Genomic DNA, 18,925 nt, shown 5'->3' with positions numbered 1-18,925 from the left:
CTCTGGCATTATCTTGGCAGGTGGAGCTGTGAACTGGCATCTTTGATTCATATAGGTAACCAGTGGATGAATCAGCCCACAAACATGTATTCATGTCTGAAATATCAGTTTTTACTGGCCTGACTCTTTTATGGAAAAACAAATTATGGATGAATAAAAATGTCACATAGTGAGCAAACATGCAAACCGGTTTAACCACTGGTAAAACTCATATTTACAGAAAGGATTTACTCCCCTACATGTTGCTGCAAAATATGGGAAGCTTGAAGTTGCCAAACTGCTGTTACAGAAAAGTGCATCTCCAGATGCTGCAGGAAAGGTGGGTACAGACCTATGTCATCACTGACTTCATCCTCTAAAAATAGCTGTTACCAAGCTCAAACAGCAGGTGGCAGTATTATGTCTAAGATTTCCACCAGTGCTCTTATGACACTTGTGCTAACCATACACTAGCCGAAAAATCGCTCAAACCTGTTTCCGAATAGCAAACACTCGGTCGTAAGAGCAGATAATAGTGGCATCATGTAATGACCGAATTTCAAACGATAAATTGTTCAATGTACATACATGAATCACTTTTTTGTTTGCTTTGTCACATATGTGCAGTACGAACTGTTAGATTTTTTAATGTGCAAATAACACACTAAGCTTTATTTATTTATTTCAGGTACTTATATAGCGCCGTCAATTTACGCAGTGCTTTACATATATATTGTACATTCACATCAGTCCCTAACCCACAAAGGGCGTACAGTCTAAGGTCCCTAACTCACATTCATACATACACATACTACAGACAATTTAGACAGGAGCCAATTAACCTACCAGCATGTCTTTGGAATGTAGGAGGAAACCGGAGTACCCGGAGGAAACTCACGCAGGCACAGGGAGAACATGCAAACTCTAAGCAGGTGGTGCCGTGGCTGGGATTCGAACCAACGACCCTAGTACTGCCAGGCGGAAGTGCTAACCATTTAGCCACTGTGCTGCCCCACTTTCAATTTATTGTTCGTTCGGAAAAAGTTTTCCAATCTGCTCCTCTGATTTTTATGTTCCGAAAAGTCAAAAACGATTTTCTTTTTGTGCATCAACTGGACAAAAAAAGAACGAACAGCCCAAATGACAGATTTTTGGATACATTTTCATCTAGTGTATGGGAATCATTAAGCTGTCCCTTCACAAAAAGATGACATCTTTTCAAGGAAAGAGTTGTATCCCTCAAAAATCAGTTGCACAAAATATCAGTAAGATTAATTAACAATACAGTAGTTTCCTTTGGAAAATAAATGTACGGAAAATAACCAAATGGATATTTTGTTTGTGTTGAGCAATCATTTCTTATTGAAAGGGTGTTTGAAATGATCAAATGTGTGATTGATTAATCACTTATTATCATGGGCGGGATTAAATCCAAGCAGACTAAAGATTCATTCAGCAAATGAAGAGTTGAAGAATGTATGTAAACCCTCCTCATATACTTGTCCTTTCCCTTTTCTTTCTGCCAGTGTAGTATTTAAGTAAAGTCTGCCCATGTTGTGCCCTAGTGCAGAGGTTCAGCAGATGGAGATCTACCATTTGTTTCTTTATCTTAAAGGGATTATATTGCTAGCAAAGCCATGACATGGATTTTAGGAACACCATGGTTTAGTAAGAGAAACAGCACAGCCGTAGCTGGATACTTTAAGGGCTCATGTACACTGCAGCTGATAAACTCACGTTTAGGAGCTTTTCAGCGTTTTTTTTCAGCAGCCCCTGAACTCACCCTAATGTTTTCCTATGTGTCCATGTACACATCTTTGTTTACAGTCATTTCCAGGCATTTGAGTTTACAGTTGTTTTTTTTTTAATGCAGAAAACCTGCGTTCAGTAGTCGATTTTATCACATTTTGGAAAATCACATTTATAAGCGTTTGCAGTCGAAATTTTTTTTTTAACTCTTCCAGTTCCCGATGTTGACCAGAGCCTTTTTTCATCATGAAAATTGCATGCAAAGCATTTTCAAGGTACTCAAATGGACAAAACACTGAACACAGAATGTTCCTACCAAGCTTGTCACACATTGTAATGACCAACTCACACCTCAGACCTCTCCCACCCTTGGAAACAAAAGATATGTTAATGACCATTCACACCTCAAATTCCTCATGAAGACCCCCTGCCAGGTGGCCTTAATGACCACCAGACACTTTTTCCACCCTTGGAAACAAATAAATGAGCAACTCACACCTAAGATTATCTCAACACATACTGCTGTCTCTGCTTCTACTCTCTGTATTTCTCTGAAACAGTCTGAAATGGTTAATAATTTACCACTTTTCAGTGCATTCTGGGCATTTTGGAGGTTCTCCTGTGGTTATCTTTAAAAAACGCTTCTAAACGCAAACGTGCATAAACGCATTATGCAAATGCGGCTAAACGGACATTTTTTAACCTATGTTTTCCAGCAGTCAGTTTCCATTGTTCAGAAGTGTCCTGTGTACATGGGGCCTAACTCTTCTTGGCAGAGGTACACATATATGTGGCCTCTCTGTGGGCGGCCTTTATCGCTGAGAGGCCACATATATGCGGCCCTATGTAAACACTTTTCTGTGCTGAGAGCTTGCTCCCTGCATGCTCCCAACACAGTTACTGGCAGAGACCTGAAAGCTCCCAATGCATACTTGCAATCCGGAGCTTTCTGATAATATGACCACAGTGACAGCCAATCACAGCAGTCACATAACCCAAATGGCTTCTACAGCAGGAAGGGGTTAAGTCTCTGTTTGTTTGAGACGTTAGACACAGGAATATGAAAAGTGATAAGTGACTGTAATAAGTTATCCCTGTGTATGAATGTTTACACTAGTTTGAGCTACTGAAGTCTGTGAACAACATTTTTTTTTTAACAGAAAGGCTCACACCCTGTAAATAAATGGAAATGTGCCTAAAGAAGCAAATCTGTGCTTTGCAAAATTAGAGCGAATCAACAGGTTTCCTAAAGGCAGTTTTTTAAAAATGTTGTATAGACTGTAGAGCAGCGGTTCTCAACCTGGGGGTCGCGACCCCTTTGGGGGTCGAACGACGCTTCCACAGGGGTCGCCTAAGACCATCGGAAAACACATATTTCCGATGGTCTTAGGAACCGAGACACCGCTCCTCGCCGCCACCGCCGTCTCCAGGTGTGGGCGGGATGACATGCCGCCCCTGTCATCTGGACACACCTCGAGATCAATCCTCGCCTGTGATTGGCCGCCGACACTGTAGCTCAGGAGAGGCACACAGGCGGCCAATCACCGGCAAGGAGGTGGAGCTTGGAGAGGAGGAGCCGAGCGGCACCGCGAAGATCGAGCGAGTGAAGAGGAGGAGAGCGGCCGGAGAAGGAAGACATCTGACAGGTAAGTGTCGGTACCATGGGAGAGGGAGGGAGCGAGCGAGCCCAGGCTGGAGCAGGGGTCTGCAAGGTAAGTATCATTGGTGTCAGTGGGAATAGTGCCCCATCATTGGTGTCACTAATACCAATGATGGGGCACTATTCCTCCCACTGACACCAATGATGGGGCACTATTCCTCCCACTGACACCAACGATGGGGCACTATTCCTCCCCCAAATGACACCAACAATGGGGCACTATTCCTCCCCCACTGACACCAAGGATGGGGCACGATTCCTCCCCCCACTGACACCAACGATGGGGCACAATTCCTCCCCCCACTGACACCAAGGATGGGGCACTATTCCTCCCCCCACTGACACCAAGGATGGGGCACTATTCCTCCCCCCACTGACACCAAGGATGGGGCACTATTCCTCCCCCCACTGACACCAAGGATGGGGCACTATTCCTCCCCCCACTGACACCAAGGATGGGGCACTATTCCTCCCCCCACTGACACCAAGGATGGGGCACTATTCCTCCTCCCACTGACACCAAGGATGGGGCACTATTCCTCCCCCCGCTGACACCTATGATGGGGCACTATTCCCCCCACTGACACCTATGATGGGGCACTATTCCCCCCACTGACACCAATGATGGGGCACTATTCCCCCCACTGACACCTATGATGGGGCACTATTCCTCCCCCCACTGACACCAATGATGGGGCACTATTCCTCCCACTGACAGCAATGATGGGGCACTTTTCCTCCCACTGATACCAATGATGGGGCACTATTCCTCCCACTGATACCAAGGATGAGGCACTATTCCTCCCACTGACACCGATGATGGGGCACTATTCCTCCCACTGACACCGATGATGGGGCACTATTCCTCCCACTGATACCGATGAAGGGGCACTATTCCTCCCACTGATACCGATGATGGGGCACTATTCCTCCCACTGACACCGATGATGGGGCACTATTCCTCCCACTGATACCGATGACGGGGCACTATTCCTCACACTGATACCGATGACGAGGCACTATTCCTCCCACTGACACCGATGACGAGGCACTATTCCTCCCACTGACACCAATGACAGGGCACTATTCCTCCCACTGATACCAATGACGGGGCACTATTCCTCCCACTGGTACCAATGACGGGGCACTATTCCTCCCACTGATACCAATGACGGGGCACTATTCCTCCCACTGATACCAATGACGGGGCACTATTCCTCCTCCCACTGATACCAATGACGGGGCACTATTCCTCCCACTGACACCAATGACGGGGCACTATTCCTCCCACTGATACCAATGATGGGGCACTATTCCTCCCACTGACACCAATGACGGGGCACTATTCCTCCCACTGATACCAATGATGGGGCACTATTCCTCCCACTGATACCAATGATGGGGCACTATTCCTCCCACTGACACCAATGATGGGGCACTATTCCTCCCCCCACTGACACCAATGATGGGGCACTATTCCTCCTCCCACTGACACCTATGATGGGGCACTATTCCTCCTCCCACTGACACCTATGATGGGGCACTATTCCTCCCACTGATACCGATGATGGGACACTATTCCTCCCACTGATACCGATGATGAGGCACTATTCCTCCCACTGACACCGATGATGGGGCACTATTCCTCCCACTGACACCGATGATGGGGCACTATTCCTCCCACTGACACCGATGATGGGGCACTATTCCTCCCACTGACACCAATGATGGGGCACTATTCCTCCCACTGACACCAATGACGGGGCACGATTCCTCCCACTGACACCAATGAAGGGGGCACTATTCCTCCCACTGACACCAATGACGGGGCACTATTCCTCCCACTGATACCAATGATGGGGCACTATTCCTCCCAATGACACCAATGACGTGGCACTATTCCTCCTACTGCAAAATTACAGTTATGAAGTAGCATCGAAAATAATTTTATGGTTGGGGGTCACCACAACATGAGGAACTGTATTAAGGGGTCGCGGCGCTAGAAAGGTTGAGAACCACTGCTGTAGAGGGATTAGAACACCGGTTTTTATTGCTGTCCATACCCCTGTGAAGGAGGTTCACCCTTTCTATTTCTCATGTTTGCAGTTATTACCAAAAATGAAAGAAAACCCTAAATTTTGGGTTGTCCCCAAAACAGTAATAAAGGGTAAAACTTCTAATGGGGGCATTAGTTTTGATGACCCTGGAGAAAACCAGGGATTCCTTCACTTTGGAGGGATTTCATCTTACTTCCTGATGTGGCTATAAGAGAAGAAGTGAAGGGAAATATCCCCAATGAGACATAGATGGCATAAAAACTGACAGAGATTATAACCCTTCTCTACAAAAAGAAAAAAATGTGTTGCTTTTAGATACACTTTAAAGTGGTTCTAAAGCCTCAAGTTTTTTTTTACCTTAATGCATTTTATGCATTAGGTAAAAAACCTTCTGTCACAGACTTGCACCCTCACCCCTCTTATACTTATCTGAGCCCCATCGTGATCCAGCGCAGTGCATGAGAGCTGAGGCTCTCCTTGCTTTGTCCCTCCTCACTGGGCAGCTCCTTTCAGTCAACTCTGGTGACTCTCAATGGAAGCAATTGGGAGCAAGCCTTCACGAGTGCCCCCATGGAAATCGGCTTTCTAGTGGGGGCACCAGCAAGAGAGGGGGAGCCAGGAGTACCAGTGGGGGGACCCGAGAAGACAAGGATAAGAGCAGGTAAGTATAGACACTTTTTTAAAAGAAAAATTATTTTACAACCACTTTAACTCAACCATCCCCAGTAACACATACGTTATGTACCTTAACTTTTACTCCCATCAGCTAATTGGAGCTGCGGGGGTAGGAAAGGAAGCCAAGTATATGCATCTGAGGAGATCTGCATTAAAGTGTACTTGTTGATTTGTCCTGCTTGGTCAAAACATTGATTCACATTAAGGGCTAGTTCACATTAAATGCAGTCCAGTGTGTTTTTTTATTCTGCATCAAAAATGCATGCACAGTGTTTTCCATGTATTCCAATGGCTCTAGTTCACACTAGTGCAGTCAATTCCAGTCAGTTTCCAGTACAGAAAAAAAAGTAGAACATGCTGCATTTATTCTGCATAGAACCATACTGGAATATAGCAAACTGCATCAAAATGGCACCAGAATGGTGTGTGGTGTGAACTGTAAGCAAAAATGTATCTGGAATGCATTGGAGTGCATTTTTGTGGTGTGAACTGGCCCTAAGGGTTTGTTCACACCATGGTGCACGCGTTCTGCAAGGGCACAACAAAATCACATCATATGCAATATGTATAAAACTCATTGAAGCGCACATGAAAACTGATGTAAACTGATGTCTCTGCAAGTGAAATCTGTGCGTCAGTTTCCATCAGTTTTTCTACATGAATGGTGTGAATGAGGCCTAAAGCTCCATCTCCTTGCTCAGAAAATAAGTGCAACATATCACCATGCAGTATTTCCTATTCTACTGAATATACACTTCTTTATTTTGTATAAGTGTTGGGTCCTGTGCAGGCGCAGACATTTTTGCTCTCATTGAAAGTAGTGTGAGTGACAATAATAAAACAAATTAGGGTGAAGAAGGCAGGTTACATGCTTTAGAGCGGATTCAAAAACATGTAAAAAGTGTTCATGTTACAAGCCATCTATAGTTTCTTACCCAGTAAATAGTGTGACAGTGCATCATTTCTAGTTTTACTCTGTTATTGTAACTAACAAGCAGACATGGCTGCTAAGATCCATCACAGAACTTATATTATGTCACAGCATTAGAGATAACAGTTACAATGTTATAACAATGGTTGTTTCTGCATGTGTTTTTAGACCGGTCTAACACCACTGCATGTTGCGGCACACTATGATAACCAGAAAGTGGCATTGCTATTGTTGGATAAAGGAGCATCCCCTCATGGAGCTGCAAAGGTAAATAACTCAAAATGTCATAATGTTTATATGCAATAAAATCATGTTCCACCATCTAATGATCCTAGTAATGTAGAATGAATGGTACAGGATTAACTCCTTGTGTTTTATGTTAAATAAATACTACAGCAAGATGTACAGCATATACACTCCCCGGCCACTTTACTAGGTACACCTTGCTAGTACCGGGTTGGACCCCCTTTTTCCTTCAGAAGTGCCTTAATTCTTCCTGACATAGATTCAACAAGGTGATGGAAACATTCCTCAGAGATTTGGTCCATATTGACATGAGTTACTGTTGCCTTTCTATTTTCTTGAACCAATCTTCCCATTCTCCTCTGACCTCTGACATCAACAAGGCATTTCCGTTCACACAACTGCAGCTTGATGGATATTTTCTCTTTTTTGACCATTCTCTGTAAACCGTAGAGTTGGTTGTACATGAAAATCCTATCAGATCAGCAGTTTTTGAAATACTCAGACCAACCTGTCTGGCACCAACAACCATGCTACATTCAAAGTCATTAAATCCCCTTTCTTCCCCCATTCTGATGCTCGGTTTTAACTTCGGCAAGTCATCTTCACCATGACTAGTTGCCTAAATGCATTGAATTTCTGCTATGTTACTGGATGATTAGCAATCTTTATTAATAAGCAATTGTACAGGTGTACCTAATAAAGTGGCCAGTGAGTATATTTGCATTTTACCATTCCTCATGTATAGACAAAACTGTTCTTGGCATCCATTGAAACAAATGCATCCTGAGGGTTGTGTGTGAGGGTTGTGAAGTCATCATTTTATTTCTATTTGTTCAAATGTTGAACCTATTTAGAAATTGTCAGTGTCTCTGCCTGGTGCATATCTTCACCCATGGCTATACATAAGGTATATATCTGGGGCCACATTCAAAAGGACCTTGCAAACCAGAGGATTGCAGGTACCAGGGTTCATCTATGAGATCACTAATAAATATTGAATCCCATCTTCATGAATATTCCTTCTGTTAGAATGCTTATATATTAAGTTTGGATAACTGAAAGAAAATCTGTGGCTTTCCCATGCAGCTTTATTGGTGGCTCCGCCTGCGACACTCAATCTTACATTTGCTCCCCATGGTCCTACTCACCTGAAGAGAAGTAAGAGAAATACCAGTACTTCCAGGCATTGGAAGCCTCTTATTTACTTCCACTCCTTCCACATGACAATACTGGTCTGTGCTAATTGCCTCCACAGGCACTCAGTGTTGTCATGTGGGGTGGCTAAGGCGTTCCCAACCATGTGTAAGCCTCAGGTCAATGACAACATGCATCATTTCAGTGAATATTAGTTTGTTAGCCAGATGACCTATATATACACAGGTTCAGGGACTAGCCAAGATTCGAACCATGTATGGGCATGCTAAATGTACCCAAGTTGATTGATCGATCAATTTGGGTACAACCAGCCTGTTGGATTTTACATGTGATTATTGCTAACGGCTACTATATCCGATAGATGTAATCAATGTGTTCACAATGGTTCAGCAGAAGGGTTTCCCCCATCAACACTGACTATGTTGACTGTGTGCAAGCCGCAGGTTGTAGGAAAGAAAAAAGTCCCATCTATAGCCAGCTTACATAATTATATTTTTCTCTGTGCTGGTACCTTACATTGGAGGCTTGCCCATTTGGAATCCTGAGACATTTAATTGGTTCTTTGTTAGCAGATGGAATGGGTCATTATGATAAGAGTCTCTACGGATTTTTCATTGTCAGTTATACTGTGACTGATACAATTGAGTTACTATCAATGATAATTTTTTATTTGCAATAACATAATTTTCAAGGAGCAGGGCCCTCCTATCCCTCTTGTATTGAGCTGTATTGTCTCCCTTTATATTGTAAAGCGCTGAGCAAACTGTTGACGCTATATAAATCCTGTATAATGATAATTTTTAGGACAAGCTTTCAGGGTATGTCCCCTTCCTCAAGGTCCAAGCAATACATTCTTGGACCTTGAAGAAGGGGACATACCCCAAAAGCTTGCCCTGACAATTGTGTGTAGTGCAAATAAAAAAGTTTCAAAGACTGTACTCAATTGTTTCTGTCGCCAATGCACTAATACAACTACAATCACCTCAAGCAAGTGTGACTGATGAATTTGGAATGTATCTGGCATCAGGCATTCTTAAAATGTGGTCTGTTAGTTGGAGCATGCTAATCTGATACCCTCTGAGGTGGAGAGTCCACTCTGACCTTTAAATGGAAGATACAAGTGGATAGTGTATTTAACAAGGTTTTGTCTGTGAATTTGTGTAAGTGTGTGTATATATATACATACTCACTCATACACACATATAGTGCTGATTACATAAGAGACAACCAGGACTCTATTACAGCGCACAGCAATCAGTTGATTTTGGATGTCTACTGTGCTTTGAATTAATAAGGGTAATGCAATTTTCATGTTTTGATCAAACAGCTACTAAAGTTAGCACTTAAGGCCCCTGCTGCTTAACAATTATACTGAGTGATGTGATTTATGTTCAGTTTTGTGAATGCAGACATTGGTAACCATTTTGCAACTGCTTTCTCTATCTCTTGTCATTCAAGTCTTTAAAATCCAGATCTGAGGCAACTTTTAAGGTCACCCAGTCTACAAAATCCCTTCTCTGTTTACACCCTTTGATACAATTGCTCCTTTGATTCAAAAGTGTTTTTGAACCGTGAAATGAATTTAGAATGTCCAAAGGAATTAAATGCAAAATTAAGAAAACAGACTCATGTTACCTAGTTTTCTTAGGTAGCATTGAACCTAAGATCCCAATGCTGCAAATGGAGAGTACTGAGTACTTTTGTTGTAGGTTTACAGTTCACATACAGCAATCTAGCACAGGTAGCTTATTAAAGGATTAACATTATATATAAAGTTTACTGGATTTTCTATCAGCAGGTACTTGGCAGAATGATTGATAAACTATATATGTTTGCTTACATGCTCAATAATTATCCTTGTATGTATGTCATTCTTTTAGAATGGGTACACACCTCTACACATTGCTGCAAAGAAAAACCAGATGGAAATAGCCACCACGTTGCTGGAGTATGGGGCAGATGCCAATGCAATGACCAAGCAAGGAATTGCTCCCATTCATCTTGCTGCCCAAGAAGGCCATGTGGACATGGTGTCTTTGCTGCTCACAAGAAATTCTAATGTCAATGTTAGCAACAAGGTACCATCTATACTCTTCAAAATTTGTTGGTAATGTAGCATTTCCATGTGAAGCCAATTTCAACTCCATCCACTGTAAATTGCTTGCTGTTGCCAGGTGCACCAGGTCACCACCATATTGTATGGGCTCCCTTAAGACAAATAAGGGAGAATCTGGTAGTTAGTAAGAACACTGTAAAAAAAAATAAAGTATGGATTCAGTTGTATGAAGCTCCCAGCTCACAAAACATGGTTCCTGTTGACAGTCTGCACATAAATGGAAGGTGCACTGGCTAGCCAGGGAAAGTACAGCAGCAGCTCAGTCAGTAAACCTAGCCTAAGAGATGAAGTGACAACAAGCAAAGTAACGCATGCCGTAGGTTATTCGATTTTCTTTCCTTCCATCATGGGTGGAAGGAAAGAAATTGCTCGATTCCTCCATGAACACAGTCGGTGTTGATGGGGGAATGCCTCCTGCAGTGCCATTGTTTCTGCATGCTTGAGTGGCACAGGGAGCTTTCCTGGGCAGGAGAATACAATGACTACTGCTAGCAGCTATAGCCATGGGCAATAATCACATGCTAAAAATCCAACTTGCTGATTTTACCCAAGTTGATAGATGGATCGGCTTGGGTACAATCAGCCTGCCCATAGATAGACTGAATCTCCCTGCTGAACTGGTCGAGATCTGGTCCATCTGTAGCCAACTTAAAGCAGTAGTAAATACTGCTTGCTCACTTACCTACAGGTTAGTTCGTAATAAAACTTACCTATACATACAAGGAATATCTCCTATACATGCATAGAAACATGGAAAGGTGACGGAAGAAAAAGGCTGAGTGGTTCATCGAGTCTGCCCTTTTTTTTGTGTGTGTGTGCTTTTTTTTTGGAGGGGGGGGGGTGTTTTTGTTTTTTTTTTTTTTGTTTTTTTGGGGTGGTGGGTTGTTAACTTTTTGTCTGAGTATAGATCTATGCTTGTCTCAAGCATGTTTGAAGCTATTTACTGGTGACTGGCTCACTACCTCTGCTGGAAGTTTATTCTAAGCATTAACATCAGTAAAAAAGTACTTTCTAAGATTAGTTTTGAACTTTCCTCCAGTTAGTTTGACATCATGTCCCCGTGTTCTTGATTTGCAGTTGATAGTGGAATCACATCGCTTCATTGTCTGTTCAGTATCAAATTTGGAAAATAAAAAAAAGGTTGGAAGGCAGAGTTTTATTATGTATAAATTAGAAAATAATGATCTTTTTTATTCTTTAGAACTGCATTTCAGGAAGTTGTATTTGCATGTATCAGTTACTTCCCCCAGGCACTTGCAGTCTATTTTATGTTACCAGGTGTCCAAGTTTAGTTAAACACTTATAATTTTATCAGTATGTCTTTGAGCTATGGTTAAGAAAGCCATGGGGAGGGAGAGAGAACATACAGACCCCACACAGATAGCACCACATTTGGACTCAGAATCAAGGCTCCCTATCGTTTTGAGATAGCAATGCTAGAAACTGTGCTCTTGGCTTCCTAAAATGCCTCCTATCCCTATATACGCAGCTGTGACAGCCAAAGTGAATAACAGAACATTTAGCTGAGTAAATCCGTGGCCCAGTCATTGCATCAAGCAGGGACGTCTACTTTGTATTCATCTTTCGACCCTGAACCAAAACTCTTGCACTGTTGTTGGCAAAGAAATGTTACAAAAAAAGAACATACATCAGATATTCTAAAAGTGGAACTCCACTCTCTCAATCAACATTGACTATTTTTAATCCTTATGCTGCTAGCATTATTAAATAGATGGGAAAGTATCATATTTACTTGTTTTACACTTTTTGTTTTACATTTCTTCACTTACTTCCTGTTTTCCATGCCTAGGCAAATGATGCTATACATCCCAGGAGTTTTCAAGAGGGGATGGTGGGTTCTCAGCTCAGCCAATGCATCAGCTAAGGGCAGATGGATTCCAGGAAGTAAATGCTACATGAATCATCTGCACTTACTCAAGATGGCCACTGCCAGAAATGCTAGGGGGTGTTTTTCAAATTAATTCTCAGTAAAATAAAGCATGGAGTCATGAATGGATGGATGAGTTTGATTTGAATATTAACAATGAATTAAATGGCATTTTTGCTTTGTAGTGCTCAGATGCAGTGCAGTTTCACTTGAAACCTTTTTACAGACAATATATATATACGGTATTTATGTGAGAAGAAATTTCCCTAAAGGGGGCACGGGGTAAAACCCTGAGAGAGGAGCTAACCAAACCTCCCAAACAGAAGTCTCTTACATTGTTTATTGCTACAGCAAATCCCTAAATAATAAACATGTGAACGGTCTTTTCTTCCAGAGGATTTGTAATTCTGTTCTGACATTTTTGCAGTGCATACACCTCTGCCATACAGCACAGCCAGGAGGGTGGCACTACATTGATGTTGGAGTTGAAAAATACAGTGGTGTCCCTGCCCTAGCCACAGCCTGCTAATTGGACAATACAGTATTGGAGCAGTAGCTCACTGGTAACTTATCGGTTGTGCCTACTCTGCTCTGTGCGTTCAGCAGAGACACCTAATGTTATCCCTTCTCACAATGTGAGTGGAAAGGGTTACATGAGGCTAATATTACAATTTTAGTACTTATGCTAGCTGCATGCAAAAAAACATAACTGCCCGATACAACTGCATTAAATAGTGGTTCATATCTCTTTGGAGTTAATTATCATTTTTACTGGGGGTTGTGAGCACAGACGCATAATATTAGTGGTGGTGGCTATATGGTTTATCAATCAGCTCCCTTCTTGATGAAACGAAAACAGTGATTTTATCATATTTGATGTACTTTTTAAATACATATTGTGTACTGATATTATGTTATTTTGTGAATTGTAGAGCGGCCTCACACCTCTTCACTTGGCAGCACAAGAGGACAGAGTGGGAGTAGCCCAGGTTCTCACCAATAATGGAGCAGGCAATGACTGTACAACAAAGGTAATCTATCTTCTTTTACCTGTTATAGACATTACTATAACATCTTATACTATAAAACATGGTAAATTAGGTTCAAAATATTTTCATGGACAAAGTCAGACAGACGTTGTATAGACTCATTTGGGCTTATACAGTAAGTCAGTTTGTTAGGGCCTTAGAAATATCTGGTCTATAAAGAATCTGGTAAAAGACATTTTGGTAAACCATGATGCTTGCATACATCTCTTTTGATCTTTAAGGTCCATCCCATTTGGTGAGTGAGCCTTTCTGAAGGTAGTGGTAGATAAGTTGGATCACATTTCATGTGGATCTCAAAACACATATGGTGCTTTGGATAACTTAATATTAAGATTTAAGGAATATGCCCCTCACATAGCATAGATAGTTTTTTTAGTAATTTCCAGAGTTGGCCTTTAAAGGATAAGTTCACCTTTGGAACATGTTACCCGTTACATGTTTTTAGGGTGGAACATGTAACATGTTCCCATAGCCGCAGCCACGCCCCTCCCTCTGACAGATAGTACAAGGAAAAGTTTATCCGTACTATCTGCCAGATTTGAAAACAGCGCACCGCCCACACGACCACATCACTCATTCACAGTGTTCTGTGAATGAGTGCCTACAAGTCCCAACAGCCTTAGTGGCTGTGGAGTGATGTGGTAGTTCATTGAAGCTTCCTTTCAGTATATGTTCTTGGGCCTACATCCTGTATGGCAAGCAGATATTCTGACAGGTCTGCAGGAGACCTGCATGGCATCAGTGATCTACGGAGCGCTGGTGCAATGCTTTGTAGGCTCCTTTGGACAAAAATAATAAATGCACATTTTTGTACCTGCAAAAAAATGTGCATTTAATATTTTTGTCCAAAAAGTGAACTTAACCTTTAAATTATAAAGGTCAGATGCACATTTTCCCCTTTATCTAGGAAAAAAAATCTAGATTAGACTATCCAATTATTTCACAAAGGGTCTGTCTTCCATCATTCTAACTCATTTCCCATTAATACTAACAATTTGGGAAGGACATAAGCCTAAAATAAGTAGAGAGAGGTTAAGCAGGCGATGTCATTGTGCTGGTTCATGGTATCTTCCCTAAATGTAGGGATGAGCCCAGGGTATGCTGCTAGTAGAGCTCAAGGGTGACAGAGTTTTTGATGGTGGGACTTAAAATAGATGACAGTCTTTCTAAACATGCATGCTGTTTATAATAGTGTTTAGTACACTTATGTAATCTAAGCACAAGTATAGGTTTTCAATTTTTTTTCTTTATAAAGCAGTATTTCACTATTGGATATTTTATTTTAAAATCCTTCCCACATTGAGAGAATTCATGGAGATAAGGTTGAATTGATGGAAAAGAGATCATTTAGCCCTGGTTCACACTGATGTGAATCTGATGCAGTTCTAATGCATTCCAGAATGTATAGATTTGCATGTCAAGGGAGATAACATAGCTTTCTATGAAGGTCTTTCACACCTTCAAAACGCAATGCAATTTCCAAAAGGCTCCTGTGTGTGTTTGGTATGATACAGTGCATTTTTTGAGCCCCATAAACTTGAATGGAAACAGCAGTGAAAATGCGTAGGTGATCAAATGCAATGCCATTTCAGTGCAAGATGCACCTATTTCTAATGTCACAAAATTAGCCAGAACAGAAATTGCAGCTGTGTAAAATTGCATCAGAATTGCACAACTGCTCCTGAAATTACACTTGAAATCGTACAGAGATCGCACCAGATCAGTGTGAACCAGAGATAATGAAAAAATTAGGTATTCCACAGAGATTTTTTCCTATTAGATATATGGAGATAATGATGAAAAAGTGCCTCTGACCTTTATCAATTGTGGTCCATCCAGGGGCGGACTGAGCATTTGGAAACTCGGGCACTGCCTGAGGGCCCGGGGTCAGTAGGGGGCCCCATGAGATGCCCCTGGTACCTTTTTCATAGGCTTTTTTGAGTTTGGGCAAGGACACAGGGGCCCCATGATCCCCTATTGCCTGGGGACCCCATGAGTTGTCAGTCCGCCCCTGGGTCCACCCTACCTGGTGGGTGAACTTTTTTAAAGGTGGTGGTGAATAACACATTTGGAACAAATTTGATGTGGATTTCAGAACACATGCAGCACTGTTAATAACTGGAACATGCTTAAAGGTGGTGGTTCCATTTCCAAATACTTTTTTATGTGGTGAATGAAACAGAGTTGCAAGGAAAGAATGTGAACTTTTAACATTGTATTTATTATTTCTAGCATATATTCAAACTGTTGCAATGGTTGTGTATGTGGATATAAAACATATATTTAATCACAGCTGTTTTTCACATTATAAGGGCTTATAAAATAGTTTGATTTGTTGGACAGCATGGTGATAGGGAATTTATTATTACAGGCTGAAGTGTTTCCTCCCCTTAGCTGCCCCTGCCCTTAGCTGCCCCTGTTCAGCAAGCTTTAGGGTACCTAGCAGCATTGCTATGTCTTTGTTAAAATGTACACATTTAAAAATGTCCTTCTGCTAAATTATGTGGATTATGGGGGAAGCTTTCTGGATAGAAAATTGTTTAGAGATCAGCCTTAAAGTGTTACTAAACCCAGGACTCTGCATTAACTATATCTGGTCTCCCACAGCACACAGAACTTGAAGATGCAATTATTTTAGTAAATATAAACTGCTAAATACCTTTTCTCATCAGCAGTTAGTCTTGTGAAATCTATCAGCCCCATGGGAGGGATTCCGTGGTTGCAGGAAAGAAATTTGCTCCATCTATTGGCTGATTTTAGTAACTCACTAGTTGTTTTTACTTGTTTCCTGGAATTGCTGTTTGAAGCTTATAGTACCTAAAAGTAAAGCAGCATGAAGATAAAAAATATTATTAGTAGGGACTATTAAGCAAGGCAATGCAAAGTGGCAGTAATGATGCACAAGGTAAGCAAAATCATTAATGTTGTTAGTTCACTTTGCAATGCCTTACTGAGTGTGTATATAAGGCCAACATTTTGCCTAACACCATAGAATTAAAATGAAATGCTGGCAGAATGTAAAGGCAATAAAAATGAAACAGTCGTTTGTGAAGCTTGCAAACCACCCCTGCTACCATCTTTATAGTACACAGAGTTGTTGAGGTGCCAAAAGACAAAGGGGCCAGATGCAGAATCAATATGCATCCTTTGTAAATGGAGCATGTTAAGTCTAAATCTTAGGTGAGAAATAAAAAAGGTGGAAGGTAGAGTATAACATGGTAATGGAACATCAAGAATAACAAACATAACATATTATTTATAAGACACATGATGCTGATTCATAAGGAACACTCAATAGGAGCAAAAAAACAATATGCATTTTAAGTTAGCATTAAATGTAATATTTACAATACAAAATGATCAGCAGAAACCTGTCGCCCTCAAGTGTTAACCATTTATCTTTTCTGTATGTATTTCAGATGGGATATACTCCTTTGCATGTGGCAAGCCATTACGGGAACATTAAAATGGTCAATTTCTTGTTGCAACATGGTGCTAAAGTGAATGCCAAAACCAAAGTGAGTTGTGCATATATTTGCAGAAAATAATGCGTGTATATGAGCTTTCCATGGTGGGCTGTAGGACCATAATCCTACTTATCCTGGGTCTACAACCTATGATTTTTTTTTTTTAAAATTTTGGATAGGTTGGGGAATGTTGGGTTTTAATCGTCTATGTATCTGCTGTTATTTTTATGTCACAGTGACAATATGTCATCCAGAACAGGAAGTGAGAGGATATCTATCCAGTTCTGCTGAGAGCAGAATAAAACCTGAACGATATTATCACCCTTTCCCCAAAACCAAAACATGGCTATAGTTCTAGTTAAGTCGCACCCAGGGGCAGACTGACCATTTGGAAACTTGGGCACTGCCCGAGGGCCCGGGGTCAGTAGGGGGCCCCATGAGATGCCCCTGGTACCTTTTTCATAGGCTTTTTTGAGTTTGGGCAAGGACACAGGGGCCCCATGATCCCCTATTGCCCGGGGGCCCCATGAGTTGTCAGTCCGCCCCTGGTTGCACCACTGCTCTACTGTTAGCATTGGCCTCCTTTCATCTTCCTGAGGAAGAGGAGCATTTATGAAAAATGTGTAGACTAACTAAGATCCTGTTGTCCAGTGCATTAGAAGGCATCAACAGACACCAGAAACCAGCGCTCAAATCTTCATGCTACACAGAGAACATGGAATCTAGCACTTGCTGAGGTGCCGCCCTTGATAGATCAAGGAACCAGGGAAAAAAGAATAAAACAGGGTGCACTCTTCTCATGCATTACCGTGATAAATAGGAAATTTATTGTAAAATTATAAATGCATACTCACAAACCATAAAGGTCATTAAAACAGAGACAGGGAGCCAAAGATGATAATGCTTGGATGAAAAGTCTAATGCATTTCGGGAGTCAAACTCCCTTCCTCAGAGCAGCCTGCTCTGAGGAAGGGAGTTTGACTCCCGAAATGCATTAGCACTTTTCATCCAAGGACGTCTGCTGTCCGCAATTGTCATCTTTGGCTCCTTGTCTATGTTTTAAAGAACTTTTTGGTTTATGAGTATGCATTTGTAGTTAATAAATTTCCTATTTATCATGCTAATGCAAGAGGAGAGTGCGCCCTGTTTTATTCTTTTTTTGCATTAAAAGGCATACTTATGAATGTAAAAAAAAACAAAGGCTGACTGTAAATAACCCACTCATCATAAACTGACATGTATAGGACTGGGACGTCCAATATGAGGCTATATTTGTAGCTATAATTTTTATGAATTTATAATGGTGTTTTTTATGATATGATGAACAATATAAAATGTTTGCATTTTTATACAACAAATTAGTAATTCTTAGGTACCTTGAAAGTTCTCCTAGCATTCATCCTTTTTATTGCCCTACACCTTTTAGACCTCATGTACACAGAGCTTAGAAAATGCTGTATGTACAGGCATTCAGCTTTTTTTCAGCCTGTAAAAAGCACCTCTATGTTAGTTTATGTGGTCATGCACACACAGGCTTTTACAGGAGTATTTGAAGAGTATTTTATTGTTTAACAGCATTACTAAATATTTTATATCTTGATTGCCCTTTGTTATTCCTATATACATTATATACATTGAAAATAATCAATATTTTTCAAAAATTCTTCTGATAATTATGTGTTTCTTCTTTTTAGAATGGGTATACAGCTCTACACCAGGCTGCTCAGCAGGGACATACCCATATCATTAACGTGTTGCTCCAGCATGGTGCTTCACCCAATGAAGTCACTGTAGTAAGTGGATAAACAGTTTCCAATTACCCACAAACCAACATCCAATGTATTTATATACAGTATAATGTCACATTTTGTCTCAGAATCAAAAACAATTGTAAAAAAAAGGTCTTCTGATTGCAAGGAGCACATTTTATAAAGTAGTAAATGTGGCCTATAC

At 41.3% G+C, this 18,925-nt stretch overlaps 1 protein-coding gene across 30 annotated transcripts in view; it reads left to right on the top strand.

Annotated features, from left to right (window-relative positions):
• The window catches only part of ANK3 (ankyrin 3), an 818,082-nt gene that overhangs the window by 659,366 nt on the left and 139,791 nt on the right, over positions 1-18,925 (top strand). For all 30 annotated transcript variants that reach the window (XM_089683172.1, XM_089683174.1, XM_089683180.1 and 27 more), the window contains 6 exons: positions 221-319; positions 7,220-7,318; positions 10,333-10,530; positions 13,389-13,487; positions 16,925-17,023; positions 18,667-18,765. In XM_089683172.1, coding sequence (XP_089539298.1) covers positions 221-319; positions 7,220-7,318; positions 10,333-10,530; positions 13,389-13,487; positions 16,925-17,023; positions 18,667-18,765 — 693 coding nt within the window. The remainder of the gene's footprint in view (positions 1-220; positions 320-7,219; positions 7,319-10,332; positions 10,531-13,388; positions 13,488-16,924; positions 17,024-18,666; positions 18,766-18,925) is intronic.

The sequence above is a fragment of the Staurois parvus genome, unplaced genomic scaffold, assembly GCF_062004578.1.
Source record: "Staurois parvus isolate SC_StPar_1 unplaced genomic scaffold, SC_StPar_1.0 ptg000303l, whole genome shotgun sequence".
NCBI lineage: Eukaryota > Metazoa > Chordata > Amphibia > Anura > Ranidae > Staurois > Staurois parvus.
Note: the sequence above shows the minus strand (reverse complement) of the source record. Positions and strands in the feature narration are given on the sequence as shown.